Raw genomic sequence first — 17,874 nt, forward strand, 5'->3', positions numbered from 1 at the left:
TTCGCGTGTAAAAAAAACAGTATTTTTCACACAATTCACCTATCTGTAGTTGTGATTGTGCCAGTGGTTCCTGTTTTGTGATTCGACAGCAGCTTAGCGCACGCGGCCCTCCTGGAAACGGGATTGGGCTAGATTTGGAGTAGTTTTGAGAAGCAAGTGGGCAGGAGCATGTGCTGGAGATGTACTTATGATCACAGGAGCGTTTTTACGAGATGCGCATGAAAATCGCATTCGATTTTTTTGCACAGCCCTAACATATAGTTAACAAAGCTAAACAGCATTGCCCTTTGTGTAATAAGTTACAGAAACTGTTAAACGCACCAACTTATAAATAATAAAATACACTTACCGGTTGTTGTCCATAAACAATGCCTTCTCCAGACAAAGAGGGAACTGCTCCATCTTTCAGGAATAATATTTGTGCGAATCCGGCATTAAACTGATTCAGATTGAGAAAGCTGTCCTCAGCAAAATGTGCTCCACATAGTTTTACATGTGGATTATATTTTTCAGGAAACTAGTTAAACATAAATTGTAAACATTAATCTCCAAGTACAGCGTCCCTGGAAAGGCCAAACAAAGGTGATTGGACTCTGACATGAAAATACCAGCGTTTCGATGACATGGTAACAAACACAAACACAGCTCTTCCTTTTCTCCGTAGGAGGGCAACAAGACCATGCCCCCCTGTTTTTGTATTCATGTGGGCACTAAAACTGTTTTAGTGACGTCATTACTGCAGGAACTAGAGGGATGTAGTCCAAATGGGTCGTTTTTTTGTAGGCAAATTCGGTTAAATAAAATATCTCGCTTGGCATTGAACTTTGAACTTTAGAATTTTACAGATATTATTTATACTCTAACAACAACATTACACACTAACTAAAGTTTAAAACATGGGATCACGAAGAACGGGACCTTTAAGACTTCACCTCTATTTACTCCCAAGAATAAAAACAAATGACAATTATTGCAAGCATGTTATGAAAAACCATGTGACTGTTGGAACTCAGATACTGCTGGGTTTATTTTGTTGATCTAGTCTTCTGTCTGGTAGGAATCAAACAAGTTGTTTTGATGAATCCAACTGCAAAACTTACAAAATACAATAAAAGAACATAGAAAATATAAACGAGAGCACAGGGATCATTACCAGAGAGGGCAGACAAGAGCACTCAAAGTAGAAGGCAGGATGAATATGGAAGTGATTAGAAAACCGGTAGAGAGGAGAAAACCAGGACATTGTTTAGTGAACAGATCATTCTGCAGGTTTATGTGTAGAAGTTCAGAAATCCCAAATGTCAGTCCCCAATTTGAAATGTCGTAATTTGCCTTCAGAATTCTTGCAGTGAATGAATCCTTCTCAGTCCATCCCCAAATGTAACTTTGCAGCTGTGTGAGAGTGTACATTCCCATGACCCCATAAGCAAATGATCCAAAGAAATAAACACATATTTCAGAGGGTGTCAAAAGTGCAATAAGCAGATGCACAATAAACAATTTTTTTTGTCTCTTCTGCTATGGAAGTGCCCTGTGAAATAATTTACTGAACATTAATTACAAGAATATTTAGCAGGAAAAATTAGCTTATTTTATTTTATTAAATTAAACGTCACCACAGTGCTAACACTGAAAAAAAAAAAAAAAAAAAAAAAAAAAAAAAATTAATAAACAATTCTGTGGTGAGGTAAATTGTCATTGTGTAAATATTGAAGTCTCTGTGTTTCGGGTTAGTGCCACATTGCTAAAGTAATTGTGCAGAAATGGTGTCTACGGGATATCTTATGTATTATTTGCTTAGATGTTTGCTTAGAACACATATGCTTCAACTTCAATTAAACCATAGTTTAATTCAGTACTGCATTGAGTAAGTACAAATTTGTGCCAAGTAAGTAAAAAATACTTGAACGTTTTTAGGCCAAGCTAAAGTTACTTATTTTCTTTGTTAAATTTAGTTAACTTGATACTTATTGTATACATAATTACACAATGACAGGTAAACTGTACAGAGCAGTTGTAGTCGAACTTATTAGAATGTGTTAGTGCAAACTGTTATGAAGAATGTATTAAGTAAATCCTACAAGTCTTTTTTTTTTCAATGTAGTTATGGTTTTGTTCTTTCTCTGTGCAACCCAGAGGACCACTTTTTAATTTGAATTACAGAACATTATGAGCATGTCTTTATATCTTGAAAAATATATAGATTTTAAACATTTCATGTATTGTACACCATAATGAAATTCATTATGTCTCAAATACATGGCAAGGAGTCCTCCACTGCAAATACTCTCAATTATTTATTCTGTGTCAAAATGTTTTTGTTGGTGGTGCCCTAAAACCTTGTAAAATATATCAAATGGATTGTCTTTTTGCAGGGAAACTGAGCACATATAGACGTACCTCCAAAAAAAAAAAAAAAAAAAAAAAAAAAAATATATATATATATATATATATATATATATATATATATATATATATATATATATATATATATATATATAATCTTTATTTTATGGGTATTTTTAAAAAGCCAAAACCACCTATGTTCACATGTTTCACTTTTGCTATGAACAGAATTGGAGTTGGTGCAGCAACAGTTTAATCTGATTTGATACAGACTTCTGCATTTGCATGCATTGGGCATGATTAATTCTTAATTAATTTTCACTTTTATTTCTCTTAACAGTAAAACAATTCACAATTTTATAATCTCTTTATGTTTCAGTTTTATACAACATTCATATTCACAAATATCAGTTAGACCTAATTTTGCTTTCAAAATGACAAAGATCCTATTACAAACTCACAGCCTGAAAGCTGACCTTTACAGTGGATTTGGGCAGTTAGTCCAGTCATGGAAAAAACTAAAGATCTAATGGCTATAAGATAATGGCTTTGTTTGTCAAACTGATATTCAATTCTATTGATTCTAGTATTGTACAAGTATGTCCAGAAATGAAAAATGATCTTATAGTTCACAATCAAGTGTAATTAAGGTTAATAAAAAGAAAAAGAAAAGAAAAGTTAAGGCTGTAGCCTAATACAGGCTGTCAAAAGAGGCAACGAGGTTATTAAATAAAGTGCAATACAGTTACTATGTGTCACAGGTTACAATCATCAGTAATTTCTTTTATGGGAAAAAAAAAATTGATTTTGAGGATATTTTGGGCAGAATGCACATTTAGTAGATAGGGATGTTATAATCTACTAAAAAGAAGTTACGTTTTGTAGTTTACCTCAATTGGTGAAGTAAGGAGAAAGGGCAGTATAACAATATTTATATAAAATAAAAATAAAACATTAGTACACATATGAACAAGTAGTTAACAGGTGCTTTTTTTAGTTGATTATTATTATTATTAAAGCTCATATTTTTTAATAATAATAATAATAATAATAATACATTTATATATAAGCGCCTTTAAAAGTTCATTCTAAAAGCGCGTTACATCTAAAAGGATACAAAGTGTAAAAGAAAGAAAAAAGTACACACCAAGTAATAAAAAGTGACCTCTAGATGACAGTAAACAGTAAATAAAACAATAGCTTATACTGGCCTATTGCCGAGTTATTATAGTTAATTAAAACAAATAAATATACTAACGCAAGTCTCCTTATAATTTTTAACATCAAATTAACACACAATGACAGCCGCATGTACCTTAACTTGCAATCAACATTCTTGTTATTCGGTTTTAATAATGTATATAGCCTACTTTATAAATAGGCTACATTTTTTGTTTTGTTTTTTTTTTTTTGCGAGGGGAAATGGCGCCAATATTTAATAACAAATGTAAAACCATGATATGGTATGTAGCATAGGAGTGGCTAAAACAGTCATATTGAAAGTGAAAGCGCTCAGCGTTACACAAAGCCTGTCGATCGTGCTGCGTTCGGACTCTCCTTGTCCATTTGAAGATCATTTACACAGTAAGTTTTCTCTACTGTTTTGGTCTAAATCCGATTGTGTTATATTCGATTATTCGTTGGACTGAACACTTTATAAGCAATGGTTTAGCTTATGTAGGCTAAAATCTTATATAAACAATGAGATCCAATACGGCTTAGAATAACTAAAAGAGCGGCGGATTTGGGCATAATAATAGAAAGTGTATCTCTCTTATGCTTATTTGTCGTGATCGATGGCTCTTAACATATTTGGTATAGTTTCTATTAATGCGTTCATACACGGAACTGCGCGTATGAAAACTGTTTGTGCGCATGCGTTAAAATAACTTCATGAGAACAGTCTAACTTAACACTAAAATACATCTGGCTTAACTCTTGCTGTTGAGTTGAACTATTGTTTACTCTTTAATAAATGAATCAATCATTTTTCATTAAGTGGTTTAATACTTTGTTAAACGGTAGAATTAAAAAAATATATTATTCAAGGAAACAAAAAATTATCAGCTAAGAAACAATATGATTATAAGGCAGCTTTATATACAGCTTTTGGTTTTGTGATGTTACATACAGTGAAAATACAAAGAATATAGCCAAAACGTATAGAATAAAACTGCAGAACATACTATGGAGAATGAACAATTCTGTTAATGTTACGTTTAATTTAATGTAGATATGGAAGTAAATGCACAAATAAATATTTCGGTGGTTTCTGCCGATGCTGTGAGGAATCATTCTCCAAGGTTTTTTTTATTTTTTTTTTTAGAATGAAATATCATTATACATATGCTTTCTGAAAACTAGTCCAAACTTTTCAGATAGGAATTTACAGAGATAGGGATCAGTCTCAAAAGTACACACAGACACACACACACACACACACACACACACACACACAGATCGTTATTGCTAAGTCTATTTTTCTTTTCTTTTTTTTTTACTTTTCATTTCAGAGTAATCATGTCTTCGGTGAAGGTTATTCTCGTAGTTTCTCTCTTCGTCCCTACTGTGATGCCCAGTTCAGGTACATACTTTAATAATACACAGATTAATTGCATCTGCTGTTGTTGAGTGTTAAAATGAACTTTTGGGTATAAGAAATAGGAACACAGTGTATTTTTCTTTGTGTGTAAATGACTCTTGTGCTTACAGCATTTTATGTTCCAGGCTCAATAAAATTTAAGTGTCTTATACTGTTATTTTTTTTCTCTGGATAATCACCAGTATGCCACAGATAATGTCATAAGAACTTTACTTGTAAAAAAAAAACATTACCTCTGAAGTAACACAATCCAAATTTTATGTTTGTAATTTTGTGTTCAACAGATTTGTTTAAATTGGAATGCCGACCTACAGCTGGAATTCTTGCTCAGACCACAGTTATCCGATGCTTTTTCAAAAACATCAACGATATTGAGATAGTTGGTGTTATTTTAAAAAAAGCTGAACAAAAGGATCCAATTTTTACTCAAGAGGGTTCAGAGAGATCAGGAGATCCACGCTTCAGTCTTGAAAACATAAAAGTGGGACCATCTCTGCAAATCTCTAACACAGTGTTTTCTGATGATGGCGAATATCTGTACCGTGTTGTAACGGACAGTGGTGAAAAAGAAATACAATTTAGCATCAGTGTCACAGGTGAGATTCGATTTCTTTTCTTCTATAAAACATATATTTAATTAACATAAAACGAACATATAAAACTATATATATATAGGTGTGTGTGTGTGTGTGCGCACTCTTGTTTTTGTGACATATCAGGACACAACTCTGTATAATGACATGGGTATGACACAGGTATTACAAGGAGAGGGTGACTTATGAGGACATAACACATGTCCCCATTTTTCAAAATGCTTATAAATTATACAGAATGAGTTTTTTTTTTTTTTTTTTTTTTTTTGGAGAAAGTACAAATGCACCAAGTTTCCTGTGAGGGTTAGGGTTGGGTGTTGGTTTGGTGTAGGGCCATAGAATATACAGTTTGTACAGTATAAAAACCATTATGCCTGTGGGATGTTCCCACTTGCGTGTGTGTGTGTGTGTGTGTGTGTGTGTGTATATATATATATATATATATATATATATATATATATATATATATATATATATATATATATATATGACAAAAAATAAATGTAAGCACAATGCCTTGCAAGTATTCCAAGTAATCATTGTTTTTTCTCAATAAAGCAAAGTACAAGGATCCTGTCGCAAGCACATGGCCTGAAAATGTAATTGATGGAGGACCTGCCAGCCTTTACTGCAATGCTTCTGATGGATACCCAGAAGGCTTCATCCATTGGTTTGACCGTTCTGGAAGCAACTGGACCGTAAATTCGGAGCTGACAAAAATCCCCAAGAACATCAACGGTGTAAAATCTGTAGCTTTGTCTAGCAAACTGACTTTCAAGTCTATCACCTTGGGCCTGGCACCATTTAGATGCATCGTCTTTAATAGCAAATATGTACAAGATGGAGAAAACACACTGGAGATCACATCTGCTATAAGTAAATAAACTTTTTTTTATCTCTATGAGTGCTTACTTTACATAGCAAGCAGGTTGTGCAACAAAGATAATCTCAACAAGTGTTCACATTATCATATTGCAGTCTGTGAAAATATGTATTATTAAAATGAAAGCTTTGAGACAAAGAACATTGAGATTTGAATTGTATTATATTACACAATTTCACTGGTATCATTGGAGTCTACAGTTTTCTTAGTAATGCAGTTTACAGTAGTGTAGTAACAGTACAGTAGTAATATAGGAGTGACACTGCATCAAATTAGTTTACTCGAGATATCTCAGGTTATTATGAGTCAACAGATTTCTAAACTGTGATTATATTTTAGTATGTTATATTTTTACAACACTGCCATGGAGAATCTGTGCTTGTGTGAATTGTATGTATTTTGTTCCTTCCAGGTAATGAAAATGAACATTCTTCAGGATCTAATATGAAAAACATTGTCGCTGGTGTGATGGTCATTGGATCACTTATTGTCGGCCTGCTGTTTGCTCTGTTGTGTTTCAGAAAAAAAAAAGATGAGCGTGAGTATACCTTTAACATTCATACTAAGAGTAACAAATTATCTACTTATATTTACTTTTATTTTATATTACATATACATTTTGAATATGTATGCAGGAAGGATTTTTTAAAACACAGGCTATTATTGCTTACTTATTTGGTTGCTTAAAAGAAAAGTGTGGCAATGCCTAAATTTAGAAAGAACAAGCCTAAGCAGAGAGTTAATTCCTATCATGATGTGCTAAATGTATTTAAATAGAACATGACTGTCATGAGTTTGTTAAAATGCATGTCAACTATGTTTTGTGAGATGGAGTTTTCACTTCTCTAAACTTTACTTTTAATCTCATGTTAATCTGGAGTACCTTGAACGTAATACTGAATCCTTCATAACTCCCAAGAGTCTTTAGTTTTATCAGATTTGAGTGCAATCTGTGAGATCGACATAAATAAAACAGGAACAAAAACTTTATGTTTATGTTTTAGTTACTTAAATTAAAGGTGCTGTAGGGAACTTTTGTAAAAAAATATTTTTTACATATTTATTAAACCTGTCATTATGTCCTGACAGTAGAATATGAGACAGATAATCTGTGAAAAAAAATCAAGCTCCTCTGGCTCCTCCCAGTGGTCCTATTGCCATTTGCAGAAACTCCATCGCTCCCGGTAAAAAACAACCAATCAGAGCTGTGGCCCGTAACTTTGTTTGTGTTCAAAATGTAGAAAAATATATATAATAAGCGAGTACACCATGAATCCATTTTCCAAACCGTGTTATTGGCTTGTCCTGAATCACTAGGGTGCACCTAAAATTAGATTTTAGATAAAATTAGATAAATAGATTGCTTCGGGGATACCGCGGCGGAGTAACCCAGTACCTTTGTGATTCTTCATAGACATAAACAGAGAGAAGTAGTTCCGGCTACGATGTTCTTCTGCAAGACGCAAGCAGTTCTGTTTATTAACCGCTAGAGCGTCAAAAGTTCCCTACCGCAGCTTTAACAATGTACGGAACCTCTAAGTGGCCATGCATTATTACTTTTTTCCTTCATGTTTTCTCATTATAACGACTTAATTTTCTCGTTATCTCGACAAAACGAAAGTTGTTTTCTCGTTATAACGACTTAATTTGTAATAATTTTCTAAAATTATATATTATATATAATTTGTAATTTTTAGTAGTCATTATATGCTGTGACAGATATCATGTGCATTACAAGCTTCTGTCTGAAAAGAGCGTTCATGTGTATGTGTAGTGTAAGTGCGTGTGCAGAAAAAAAACGATTACAACATTATACATTAACATTATACATATAACATTATAGAACAAAACTGAATTAAATGAGTCTATGCACTTTACATATACATCACATTTCTCATCAATATGATTAACAATAACGATTAATAATAAGAAAAAGAGGCACATAACAAATAGCCTACATTGTTAAATCCCGTCCCGTCATTGTTAAAGATAAACAGAACATCTCTGCTTATTAACTAACAATCTGTGATGATTCGTGTACCCAGAGAGACACAGGAGAGAGAGATCCAAAAGCAGGTATGCTTTATTAAGGGGTAATCAAAAATCGAGGTCAAACAATCCAAGGTCAAAACCAACAATCAGTCCAAAACAAAAACAAAGGAAAGGAAAGGAAAGGAAAGGAAAGGGAAAGGAATGGAACGGGAACTCGGAGTACAAGAAGGCAGGGATGAATCTCGGGGAACGAGAAGGCTGGACATACGAACGTTAAGGACTCCATTCAAACAACAGGGAAAGACTGGTATTTATAAGGAGGCTAATGACAATCAAATGCCTGCACCTGGAGTGCAATTACTGTGAAGACAGGACCAGACTAGAGGAATTGTAGTGCCTACGGTGAAGTGCCTAAGGGGAAGTGAGCCCACTAGTGGACACCCAGGGAAACAGAGACTAGACAGCGTGACATTACCCCCTCCTCCACGGAGCAGCTGCCAGATGCTCCACCCGACCCCAAGGGAAAACCAAAGCCACAAAGAGGCCAGGAGGGAGGTGGAGCGGTGGAGGATCAGGGGGAGGGACGGAGGGCCAGATAAAATGGTAAACAGAGACAAGAGGACCAGGTAAAATGGGGAAACAGAGACAAGAGAAGTGCAACACAAAACAAGGAGTCCTGGAGGGTGGTGGACCGGCGGATGATCCGGGGAAGGGACGGAGGGCCAGGTCCATAGTAGGAAACAGAAAGAAAGAAACAGAAGAACAACAAAAAATAAACACAAAGACACAAGTCCAAGAACGACATCACGTGACGCCCACCAGGGCGGAGCAGAAGACCACCACAACCATGTGGTCAGGGCAGAAGCCCCCCAGGGCGGATCAGAAGACCACCATAACCGTGTGGTTGGGACGGACGCCCCCCAGGGCGGAGCAGAAGACCACCACAACCGTGTGGTCAGGGCGGAAGCCCCCCAGGGTGGAGCAGAAGACCACCACAATCGTGTGGTCGGGACGGATGCCCCCCAGGGTGGAGCAGAAGACCACCACGTCCATGTGGTGGAGACCGGAGTCCCCCAGGGCGGAGCAGAAGACCACCACAACTGTGCGGCCGAACCAGACTCCCCCCAGGGTGGAGCAGAAGACCACCACAACCATGTGGTCAGGGCGGAAGCCCCCCAGGGCGGAACAGAAGACCACCACAACCGTGTGGTCAGGGCGGAAGCCCCCCAGGGTGGAACAGAAGACCACCACGTCCGTGTGGTCGAACCAGACGCCCCCCAGGGTGGATGCAGAAGACCACCACATCCTTGTGGTCGAGGCAGAAGGCCCCCAGGGCGGAGCAGAAAACCACCATATCCATGCGGCCGGACCAAGAGGAGGACAAGTCTGGTTGGGCAAGTCTGAAACATAGAACATGAACATGTTAGGGGTAGCCTCCGTGGCCACAACAGGTGCTCAGAGAGTTCGACCAAGACATGATGAGTCTCTGGAAGTTCCGCAGAGACGAGGAGAGACTCTGGTAGTTCATCAGAGCCGTGGAGAGGCTCGAGTAGTTCCACAGAGAAGTGACAAAACTCTGGTAATCCCATGGTGTTTATACTGGATTCCAGAAGATCGGTGCTGACTTGACTCTGCCTATGAAGATCAATGGTGACTTGCCTTTGTTCATGAAGATCAGTGGTGACTTGCCTTTGTTCATGAAGATCACTGGTGACTTGACTCTGTCCTTGAAGATCACCGGTGACTTGACTCTGTCCTTGAAGATCACCAGTGACTTGACTCTGTCCTTGAAGATCAACAGTGACTTGACTTTACTCTGAAAGGTCAACGGTGACTAGCCTTGACTCTGGAAAGTCCATGGTAACTAGTCCTGACTCTGGAAGGTCAACGGTGACTAGCCCTGATTCTGGAAGGTCAACGATGACTAACCCTGACTCTGGAGGGTCCACGAGCACCTGACTCGACTCTGGAGGGTCCACGAGCACCTGACTTGACTCTGGAGGGTCAACCGGAACCTGACTCAACTCTGGAAAATCAATGGGCACCTGACTCGACTCTGGAAGGTCAACCGGAACTAGCCCTGACTCTGGAAGGTCAACGGTGACTAACCCTGACTCTGGAAGGTCCATGAGCACCTGACTCGACTTTGGAGGGTCAACCGGAACCTGACTCAACTCTGGAAAGTCAACGGGCACCTAACTCGACTCTGGAAGGTCAAAAGGAATCTGACTTGATTCAGGAGGATCAACTGGAATTTGACTCGACTCTGGAAGGTCAACAGGAACTTAGCCCTGACTCTGGAAGGTCAAGGGTGACTAACCCTGACTCTGGAGGGTCGACGGTGACTAGCCCTCACTCTGGAAGGTCAACGGTGACTAACCCTGACTCTGGAAGGTCGATGGGGACTAACCCTGACTCTGGAGGGTCCATGAGCACCTGACTCGACTCTGGAGGGTCAACCGATACCTGACTCAACTCTGGAAAGTCAACGGGCACCTGACTCGACTCTGGAACGTCAACAGGAATCTGACTTGATTCTGGAGAATCAACTGGAATGTGACTCGACTCTGGAGGATCAACGGGAACCTGACTTGATTCTGGAGAATCAACTGGAATGTGACTCGACTCTGGAGAGTCAACGGGAATATGCCTTGACTCTGGATCTGACTTTGCTGAAGCCTGGAATTGAACATCTGGTTTCGTCTGGTCAGAGGAGAACTGGCCCCCCAACTGAGCCTGGTTTCTCCTAAGGTTTTTTTCTCCATTCTGTCACCGATGGAGTTTCGGTTCCTTGCCGCTGTCGCCTCTGGCTTGCTTAGTTGGGGTCACTTCATCTACAGCGATATCGTTGACTTGATTGCAAATAAATGCACAGACACTATTTGACTGAACAGAGATGACATAACTGAATTCAATGATGAACTGCCTTTAACTATAATTTTACATTATTGACACACTGTTTTCCTAATGAATGTTGTTCAGTTGCTTTGACGCAATGTATTTTGTTTAAAGCGCTATATAAATAAAGGTGACTTTGACTTTGGATGGTCCACTGGAACCTGACTCAACTCTGGAGGGTCAACGGGAATATGACTCGACTCTGAAAGGTCAACCGGAACCTGACTCAACTCAGGAAAGCCCACTGTAGCTGCCATCCTGTGCAGTGGCTCCAAGCTGGTGGCCATATTGTGCAGTGGCGCTGGGTTGGTGGCCATCTTGCACTGTGGTGCTGGCTCAGCAGACGTGACATGAATAGTCCCTGGATCAGCAGACGTGACGTGAACGCTCCTGGGAATCTCTAGGATCTTTGACAGCATGGAGAAATAATCCAAAATCGTCTCGGCAGCCATCTTGGGTGTTGGCGCTGAGCTGGCGGCCATCTTGCACCGTGGCTCTGGGCTGGTGGCCATCTTGTGATGTGGAGCTGGGCTGGCATCCATCTTGCCTCGTGGCGCTGAGCTGGCGGCCATCTTGTGCTGTGGTGTTGGGCTGGCTTCCATCTTGCCTCGTGGTGCTGGGTTGGTGGCCATTCTGTGCAATGATGCTGGGTTGGCGGTCATTCTGCGCAGCGGTGCTGGGCTGGTGGCCATCTTGTGCAGCAGCACTGGACTGGCGGCCCTCTTGTGCAGCGGCGCTGGCTTGGCAGACTTGCGCCTCCTTTCCCCTCACCATGGTGAGATGGCGGTTCCCAACCGAACTCTCCAATATTGGAGAGTGATGCCGGACCTCCTCTCGACCACTCACTCCTGAGCGACCTCCCCTGGTCCCAAGGAACATGACCAGGCAAGTACCTTCGAACCCATTCCTCACCCGCTCGGTGACTGGGGAGGAAATAGGAATAGACATACCGCTGGATCTCTGTGTTTGATGGAGTCCTTCTGTGACGATTTGTGTACCCAGAGAGACACAGGAGAGAGAGATCCAAAAGCAGGTATCCTTTACTAAGGGGTAATCCAAAATCGAGGTCAAACAATCCAAGGTCAAAACCAACAATCAGTCCAAAACAAAAACAAAGGAAAGGAAAGGGAAAGGAATGGAATTGGAACTCGGAGGGCGAGAAGGCAGGGATGAATCTCGGGGAATGAGAAGGCTGGACAAATAGAACGGTATGGACTCCATGCAAACAACAGGGAAAGACTGGTATTTATAAGGAGGCTAATGACAATCACCTGCACCTGGTGCAATTAACAGGAGTGCAATTAATGTGAAGACAGGACCAGACTAGAGGAATTGTAGTGCCTACGTTGAAGTGCCTAAGGGGAAGTGAGCCCACTAGTGGACACCCAGGGAAACAGAGACTAGACAGCATGACACAATCATGTGCCTCAAAGAAGCACAAATAGAGATATAGGTGCAAACAGAATACAGTGACGTCAACCTTGGATTTGATAAGCAGTTATTTTATGACACATAATGTGGTGGTGAAACTCATGCATCTAGCAAGGATTTAATACAGAAACTATATTGATTCAAGCATTTAACATTTATGAATTAATTAAATGTCAGTAATGAACAATGCTGCACAAATTATAGAGATCATGAGGAAGGTCCGCGTACAGTAAAGTGGATAGTGTACAACACCCCATCAGTAATATTACGTTCTATAGTGCCACCTGCTGGCGCAGTTTTGTAACTTCTTAAAGAACAACTTTTGTGATGTCGAAATTACGAGAAAATTAAGTCATAACGAGAAAACAACTTTTGTTATGTCAAGATAACGAGAACATTTAGTCGTTGTAATGAGAAAACTTTCGTTATGTCGAGATAATGAGAAAATTAAGTCATTATAATGAGAAAACAAGAAGGAAAAAAAAATTATAATGCATGGCCGCTTAGAACTTCCGTAACTATGCCTAATTAATTAATGAATGAAGCATTTTGATGAGCGTGCTTTTGCTCTTTTTGATGAGAGTACAAGAAATGAGAGCACATAGAAGGAATTCTGCCCTTTCATGATGACATGCAGGGCCATACTTTATTTATTATTTTTTTTAAATAATTAACTTTCCGAAACTTATACGAACCCTGAAGATCATGTTTAGCATGAGAATCCATCTGTTTAGCAGTAAATATGTTTGAATGCATGAAATAGCATTAGACATCTCCTTTAGAGGGATAGTTCAGCCAAAAATGAAAATTTGATGTTTATCTGCTTACCACCAGGGCATCCAAGATGTAGGTGACTTTGTTTTATTCAGTAGAATACAAACAGAAATTTTTTAACACAAACCGTTGAAGTCTGTCAGTCTTATAATTGATGTGAATGGGAATCACGGCTAAAAAAAAAAAAATTTACAAACCAATATACGAACCAAATAATACCCTGCGGCTTGTAATGATAAATTGATGTGTAAAGACACAAAACGATCATTCTGTGCAAGAAACGGAACAGTATTTATATCGTTTTTTACCTCTAATTCATGTGTCTCTCAAGTGGACCATTGACATGTCTAATTAAGATTGTAGATAGCGTGTCAATGGTCCATTTGAGAGATAGGTGGTAGTAATGCACTTATAAGTGTGCCATAAAGAAAGAAGAAGAAGCTTGAGACCTGCTTGAGAACGCGCTCAGGAGGACACCTTTAGGATAGTTCTAACAGTTCGGACATTGCGTTTATCAGAGGTTAAAAATTATATAAATACTGTTCTGTTTCTTGCACAGACTGATCGTTTTGTGTCTTTAGACAGAAATGTATTATCACGAATCACAGGGTTTAATTTGGTTTTTTTATGTTTTAGCCATGTTTCCCATTCACATCAATCATAAAGTCAGTCACCTTTATTTATATAGCACTGTAAAAAAGTACATTGCGTCAAATCAATTGAACAACATTCATTAGGAAAACAGTGTGTCAATAATGCAAAATGATAGTTAAAATCATAAGACTTACAGACTTCATTGGTTTGTGTTAAAAACACAACTCCTTCTAATGAAGAAACAAAGTCACCTATATCTTGGATGCCCTGGGGGTAAGAAGATTAACATCAAATTTTCATTTTTGGGTGAATTATCTCCTTAAAGCTATTTAAAAATATAGAATTGACAGTAGTGATATCATATAACTTTTCACTGAATTTATGCATAGATGTTAGATGACATTCCACCCATCCCATTCTAAGCATGTTCAATTTGTGTGATTTTATTTTTAATTTTTTTAATTCTTAAAAGAGGTGTTTGGTTAAACATATATTCTGTATTTTTGTTTCTGTTTCAACTAGGCCTATTATTTGCACATTTAAATTTTTTAGATTTGTTTCCCTTTTCCATTCAGATGTTTAATCTGAGTTACAATCTGTGTAGATCTATCTGAAAGCATATTTTGTGGGAAAGTACAGAAACTCTGGCTCATTCTGAAACTCTTTCTCTTACTATCACTCTCACACTTACTCACTATTGGCTGCTCTCACGATGGACAGCTGGAGTGGATTATAGTTTATCTGGCACATGTTTTAAGATAATTGTCCTTTCTAACACAACTCTCTTTTTCTGCATGGACTTGGACCTGGCACTTAAAAGTGCTGTAGCTTGTGCAACCCCTGTGACTGGAATCAAATACAGCTGTATAGACTAAGCTAATACATTTAGAATTTCTTATCAATGAGTAATATATGAAATGTTGTTTTTTAATAGGCCCTTACACAAAAAGCCCTGATCTGGAAAATGGTGACAGCAGGTAGGCCCACAGATCAGATTTGTGTTTAGGTTTAGATCAAAACAATACTAAACATGGTTCAATATTACTTAATAGTTTTCTATTTATGATGGCCTATATGTACAGTTATACGACAGAAATGTTCACTTTCTGTTTGTCTTTTTTGTCCTTTTTTTTCCAGATGAAATTGAAACTATAAGCCTTGATTTTCATACAGACGTCATCCAGCAGCCATTTGACTGAAAAAAAGTCATAAGGAAAATGGCAGCTGTTGGAATAACGACAGATTTAACAATCAGTTCTCTTTACATTTACAGTCAAATTTGGGTTTAGAGAGCATGTACACTAATAGCTGTCAAATTTATTACTACATCAATGTAAACACAGAATCTTATTAAAGATGCTATTGGAGTTTTGATGAAAATTATAGGAAAGATTTTGCAGTGTTTTTTTTTATTATTATGTTTTTCTGGCTGTCAAGGTTAATGTAAAATTGGCTAAATATGTCAATGACAGTATCCAGTTTATACAAACAATAACAAGCAATATTATTACTGTTTAATTTTTGTTTCTGCTTTCTTAAACCTGGTCAGAAATCATTCTTCAAGGTTATTTTAAATTAACAAATTTAACAAAGGTAATATCCAAATCTAAATACAGTTTTGTAAAAACTGTTTTGTATCAATAGGTTGTTTCTCCTCACTACTGTCACTTTTGGCTTTACTCTCGGCTTTATTTTTCTGTAAAGCATCTTAGTAACAACAATATTCATGCTTATTAAGTAAGCGTTATACAAATACATTTGAATTCAATTTAGTTTCTCACCTTTTTACATAAAACATAAATAAATAAATAAATAATCATAACTCAAATAAAATGTAAGTAATTGTGTCTGTACTGCTGCCATTGTATCATTGGTCACTTATGCTTCACATAAATGATAATTCAACTTTCGTTTTCAGATTCTGTTCATTTAAAAGTGAAGTAAATAATGCTTTATTTGTAATGTGGAGATTTGGCAGCAAGCACAGCAACTTGTGAAAAAAAAAAAAAAAAAACGTGTACCAATAAAAGGATTGGTTTCTGTGAAAAACAAGGAATACTGTGGTTTTTGAGGAGGAGGGGTCAGGATTAAGGATGTGTGTGTTTTCTCTTGATTTGGAATAAAACTATAAAAGATATGCTTGTTTGTAAAATGTAGCTTGCAGAGAAACCTTGAATCTTTTAGAACTTTATTTTGTATGTCTTGTTTTATTTTTAACCTTTGAAAAATTAAAAAATGACATAAAAAAGACATTTTTCAGTGTCTTGCTAAAAACAAGAGGCAGTGGGCTATCTTCCATGAAATAATGTATAACATTCGTGGTTTACAGTATAGCTATCTGACCTAGTTTCTTTTTAGTCAATTTTTTTAAATGGTTATTTAGTAACACTGTACAACAATTACTCATTTTTTAACCTAAATAATTAATTACCTAATATTAACTAGCAATATGGAATTAATATTTTTACATATAGTAAGTTTTTTATTATTTATTATGCATTTACTAATGTAAATTTACTAATGTATCTTCTTTTGTGTTCAAAATAGGAAAAAAAAAACTTACGGGTTTGGAATGTCATGAGGGTGAGCATATTATGACAATTTTCATTTTTGAGGTGAACTATTAAGTCTAAGATTCACTGAATAGGCTAGAATAGGCTCCCTCTTTTTTGGTGTCTCCGACCGATCTGGAAATTCCCATCTCTTTAATGCAAAAATAAGAGGCTGCTTTCCACTCCATTTTTAGACATACACGTCCTGAGCACTTCCCACAGAGAAATCTATTTTGAGATAAGTTCCACTTCGTGAAGTGGAAAAGGGAAGTTTATATTGATAGACTCTCGGCCTCTCGATTTTGAAAGAGGGAGCGAGTCTGCTTCATATGGACACTTCAGGCAGCTTAATAGACATCACAGATCGTGATGAATTTATCCCCACTCCAAACAACTCTATAATATATAAATTATTTTTTAGCATATGTCAGTGATTCTTGAGACATGGGAAAAAACATGTTCAGCAATTTTAACTACTATTTGGTTGAAAAATTCAAATATTTTCAATTGTAAATGATATGGGGGATTAATAATAGAATTCATTTAACACAATTATCCCTTTCAATTATATTGTATCATTATTATGTGAAATCTATGACACTTACTCACTTGTCCTCACACTACATCTAAAATTCACTACTTCTCACTACATTCACCTCTGCAGACTATCAGTGTCAGGCAGTGGCGGCCCCAGACAATTTTGATTGGGGGGGCAATGGGGGGTCCTGGTCTTTTCAAGGGGGGTCTTGCTGTTGTAAACACTGTTGCTATTGTAGAACAAATATTTGCATCACATTTAAAATATAATTATATTTTAATTCATTTCTGGATTGTTTTTATTTTTATAATGATAATTCAGAGAATGAGAAAATCTGAATAAGCCTTACCAGTGTTGTGATAATTATTTTTACATGTTAAAAATAAATAAGTACTGTAATATAATAAAAGTTTAGTCAAATAACATAAAAAAGACCAGACCCCTCGATGCCTGTGAAACTTTTCTCCCTCAAACAGCACGCTAGTGTTACTTCAACACTACAGGCTACACACAGCAATATAAACAACATATCTGCATGTTCTCACATCACGTTCTTGTAAAATAATAATAAGTATATAAACATCAAAATCACTTCACTGAGAATGAAACACCACTTACCAGCTGTCACGATGTTGAAAATATCCTCTAGCAATTAAAAAATCATAGACAGT

The 17,874-nt window shown here is 37.3% G+C and overlaps 2 protein-coding genes across 4 annotated transcripts; both read left to right on the forward strand.

The window, feature by feature from the left end:
• Positions 1-3,823: 3,823 nt before the first annotated feature.
• LOC127959287 (uncharacterized) lies at positions 3,824-16,250 on the forward strand. The gene is made up of 7 exons (XM_052558359.1): positions 3,824-3,930; positions 4,860-4,930; positions 5,233-5,544; positions 6,100-6,417; positions 6,837-6,962; positions 15,048-15,090; positions 15,251-16,250. The coding sequence occupies exons 2-7, from the start codon at positions 4,867-4,869 to the stop codon at positions 15,252-15,254; spliced, it is 867 nt and encodes a 288-aa protein (XP_052414319.1). The 5' UTR covers positions 3,824-3,930; positions 4,860-4,866; the 3' UTR covers positions 15,255-16,250.
• Positions 6,969-15,090, forward strand: LOC127959288 (uncharacterized). 3 transcript variants are annotated; one of them, XM_052558360.1, is made up of 2 exons: positions 6,969-10,720; positions 10,781-15,090. In XM_052558360.1, the coding sequence occupies exon 1, from the start codon at positions 9,048-9,050 to the stop codon at positions 9,825-9,827; it is 780 nt and encodes a 259-aa protein (XP_052414320.1). In that variant the 5' UTR covers positions 6,969-9,047; the 3' UTR covers positions 9,828-10,720; positions 10,781-15,090. The 3 variants fall into 3 exon arrangements, with proteins under 3 accessions (XP_052414320.1, XP_052414322.1, XP_052414321.1); XM_052558362.1 differs by having other exon boundaries at positions 6,969-10,509; positions 10,540-15,090; XM_052558361.1 differs by having other exon boundaries at positions 6,969-10,329; positions 10,510-15,090.
• Positions 16,251-17,874: the final 1,624 nt, after the last annotated feature.

The sequence above is a fragment of the Carassius gibelio genome, chromosome B6 (assembly GCF_023724105.1).
Source record: "Carassius gibelio isolate Cgi1373 ecotype wild population from Czech Republic chromosome B6, carGib1.2-hapl.c, whole genome shotgun sequence".
In the NCBI taxonomy this organism is placed as follows: domain Eukaryota; kingdom Metazoa; phylum Chordata; class Actinopteri; order Cypriniformes; family Cyprinidae; genus Carassius; species Carassius gibelio.